General features: G+C 41.6%; 1 protein-coding gene across 1 annotated transcript in view; it reads right to left on the bottom strand.

The window, feature by feature from the left end:
• LOC116693081 (protein MTSS 1) overlaps positions 1 to 954 on the bottom strand; it is a 67331-nt gene extending 66377 nt beyond the window's left edge. Inside the window, exon 1 of the mRNA XM_032521775.1 lies at positions 527 to 954. Within this exon, the coding sequence (XP_032377666.1) occupies positions 527 to 598 (72 nt within the window). The 5' untranslated portion in view covers positions 599 to 954. The remainder of the gene's footprint in view (positions 1 to 526) is intronic.
• Between the last annotated feature and the right edge of the window lie 1970 nt (positions 955 to 2924).

Here is a 2924-nt window from a genome sequence, read left to right as displayed (position 1 = left end):
TACAAATAACTAATGTTAGGGAAATTTGTTTATGATTTGTAATGCGTTTTTTTTTTTTTAAATATATATCGGCCGACATTTCGCCATATTGGATTTTTAAATAACCAAGTATTCGTATTCCTAAATTCCTAAACATATATATTTTAATGTAACTAAAAACTAACGCTCCCTGAATGATAGTAAAACCTTTCCATGGAAAACATGAATGGTTAGCAGGGTACCAGGATGAACCTGGGTTTGCAGGCTGGAGTCATTTGTTTTGTTTTTTAAAGAAGGCTGCAGGCTGTCACTTAATGAAAATCAAGGCACCAGGGCCTGGACACACCCACTTCACCCCCCCGTCCTTCTAAGCAAATTACTGATGACGCCTTGTAATCTCATTTCGGGATAAAATGTCTTCTTCACAGGTTTGATGCAACAGGGTGTCGGCCCCACGGAGGGATGTTTTCCAATGCACCCGGCTTTAAATCCCGTGTGTGTAACACAGATTTTGAATCATACATTAGATGAAATGATAATTGGTTACCTTCATGTCTCCTATGACAGTCTGGAAAAGCCCCCCCAGCGCGCTGCACTCCCTCTCCATCACCGTCTCCATCTTCGGCTGTGTGAACGGGAATTACGGACACTCACTCGGAGCCTCCGCGGTCCATAAATGAAGCGGCGGGGAACAAATGAACGACAGCGGCGGCGCGGTGGCTGATGGAAAGAAAAACCCGCTCAGAGTCGCGCTGCAGGGTTTCCCCGGCTGAAGGAGACCAGAACACGGACACGAGCAGCAGCAGAGTCGGCGGTTAGTGTCCTCCCGGAGCGGGTGAATCCCATGTTGTTGTCTGCGGGTGGAGAAGCATGTCGGAGCGGGGAGAGAGACCTGACAGCGGGGGAACAGCACGATGCTACCGGGGAGAGGCTCAACTTCACACCGCGAGCGGCTCCGCACTGGCTGGCTCCGCTGAAGGGTACGCTAGGCACGGGAGCGCGCGCGGGGGGGGAGTGAACGCGCGTCCGCTTGGCCCCGCCTTCAGCTGAGGAAAGCTTTTTGTTAATGGAAAGAGAAGGTGAAATAAAATCCCCCCCAAAAAAGGGTCATAAAAAAAATAGTTTTAAAAAAAGTTAAAATTACGAAATAAAAATATAAGATAATAAATTGATAAAAGTAGGCTAGATAAAATAATTGTTGGATTAGGAATAGTCAAGACAGGTCATAGCCTACAATTAAAAGGGGGAAATAAAATAAAATATAAATAAAGTTATGGACATTGAAATAAAATAAAAATATTAAGTTACTATTAAAAAAGCACTTAACATTGAATAATAAGCTGGTAATGTAAGATAACAATAAATAAAAGTAGGTACGTTGAAAGTAGGCTGGGCGCTTGGGTTGCTCACCTGGTAGAGCGCGCGCCCACATACACGACGCAGCAGCCGCTGGTTCGACACCGACCTGCGGCCATTTGTTGCATGTCATTCCCCCAATAATAATAATAATATATACAATAAAGACGTGTCCACCACAAATTGGCCATACATACAAATGTATCAATGAATCATTTCCTAAAGATGTTTTTCACTCTAAATTTCCAGGGTGAGGAGGATGACCCACTCTTGATGGGGGGGGGGCATGTCATCCCGATACTTAGCTCAACTTAAATTCATTCAGGGAGACCTAACTTTAATTGACACACTCCTAAATCAATTCAGCTGTTATCCTAATAAATGTAGATTTTATCATGCTGTGTATAACTGTCTCATATCTGCTGCTAGTCTCTCCTGACTGGAATGCATCTCAGTGTAAATCCTTTCAGGAAGACCTCACTCTCAATCAATGCTCTCTACCTAACTCCAATCAGCTGTTGGAGGCGTTGTCTTCCTGCTAAACCAATCAGAATCATACACAAATGGCAAGGGCCAATCACGGAGCCACAACCCTGCTTTAAGTAATCTGTTTCTCCCTTTGCTATCAGCTGTCGTTGCAGGCAAAGAGTGCAACCCTCCACCTCCCCTTCCCCTACTAATCCTCTCTCTCTCTTCTCTCTCACTTCCTCTGTTTCCTCTATATATTCTATCCATAATATATATATATATAGTATATACAAAAGATTCGTAGAGCGATGGAGTCTAATCACCAAAGACTTTGTACATTTTATTTGAGCTGTAGGCTACAATAAATCTTATTTGCATATCTGCATACATGTCTCTCCTGATTGAAATTTATGACCTTTTTTCCAACTTCTAATTTTTCCCAATTTCAAATTATATCCCCAAAAAGAAACTTTGTCAACACATCTGCAAAGATAAAGTTCTCAGTGTGTTCATCTTCCTACAATTGTATTGCTGCAAAATGTACACATACATAACAAAACATCCATACTTGGTGCTTGTGTATCAATACAGTATTGCTATGGAAAATGTCGCGATATGCTGTATCGATTTATTCCCCAACCCCTACTCTTGGTGTGTGTGTGTGTGTGTGTGTGTGTGTGTGTGTGTTTGTGTGCGTGTGTGTGTGTCTCAAAAGCCCATTCTGAGCAAGGATAACCTCTGAAAACAAGAGTTTAATGTCACTATGTAATGTGCAAAAATGATTTTTTTTCTTGATTATTCTGTTTTTTGATCATTAAAAGCCTGAATCATCATCACGATTGGATTTATTGGATTTATTGCACGGCCCTACTGTGTGTTGCAGTGTTGACCGTCAGACTCACTCGCATATTTAAAACTACATCGCCGCCTAGTGAGCCTTTTACTGAACTGTACCAGTGACGGTAAAAGATGAAAAAAGATGAAGACAAGAGACAAGAGGAGAGGCAGGAAGGAGATAACAAAGAAGGACAATGAGAATAAAAATACTGTCCTTTATTAAAGAAGTATATAACTTCATAAAGGAGTATATAACTTCACAAAGGAATATATAACTTCATAAA

Source organism: Etheostoma spectabile, chromosome 7 (genome assembly GCF_008692095.1).
Source record: "Etheostoma spectabile isolate EspeVRDwgs_2016 chromosome 7, UIUC_Espe_1.0, whole genome shotgun sequence".
NCBI lineage: Eukaryota > Metazoa > Chordata > Actinopteri > Perciformes > Percidae > Etheostoma > Etheostoma spectabile.
Note: the sequence above shows the minus strand (reverse complement) of the source record. Positions and strands in the feature narration are given on the sequence as shown.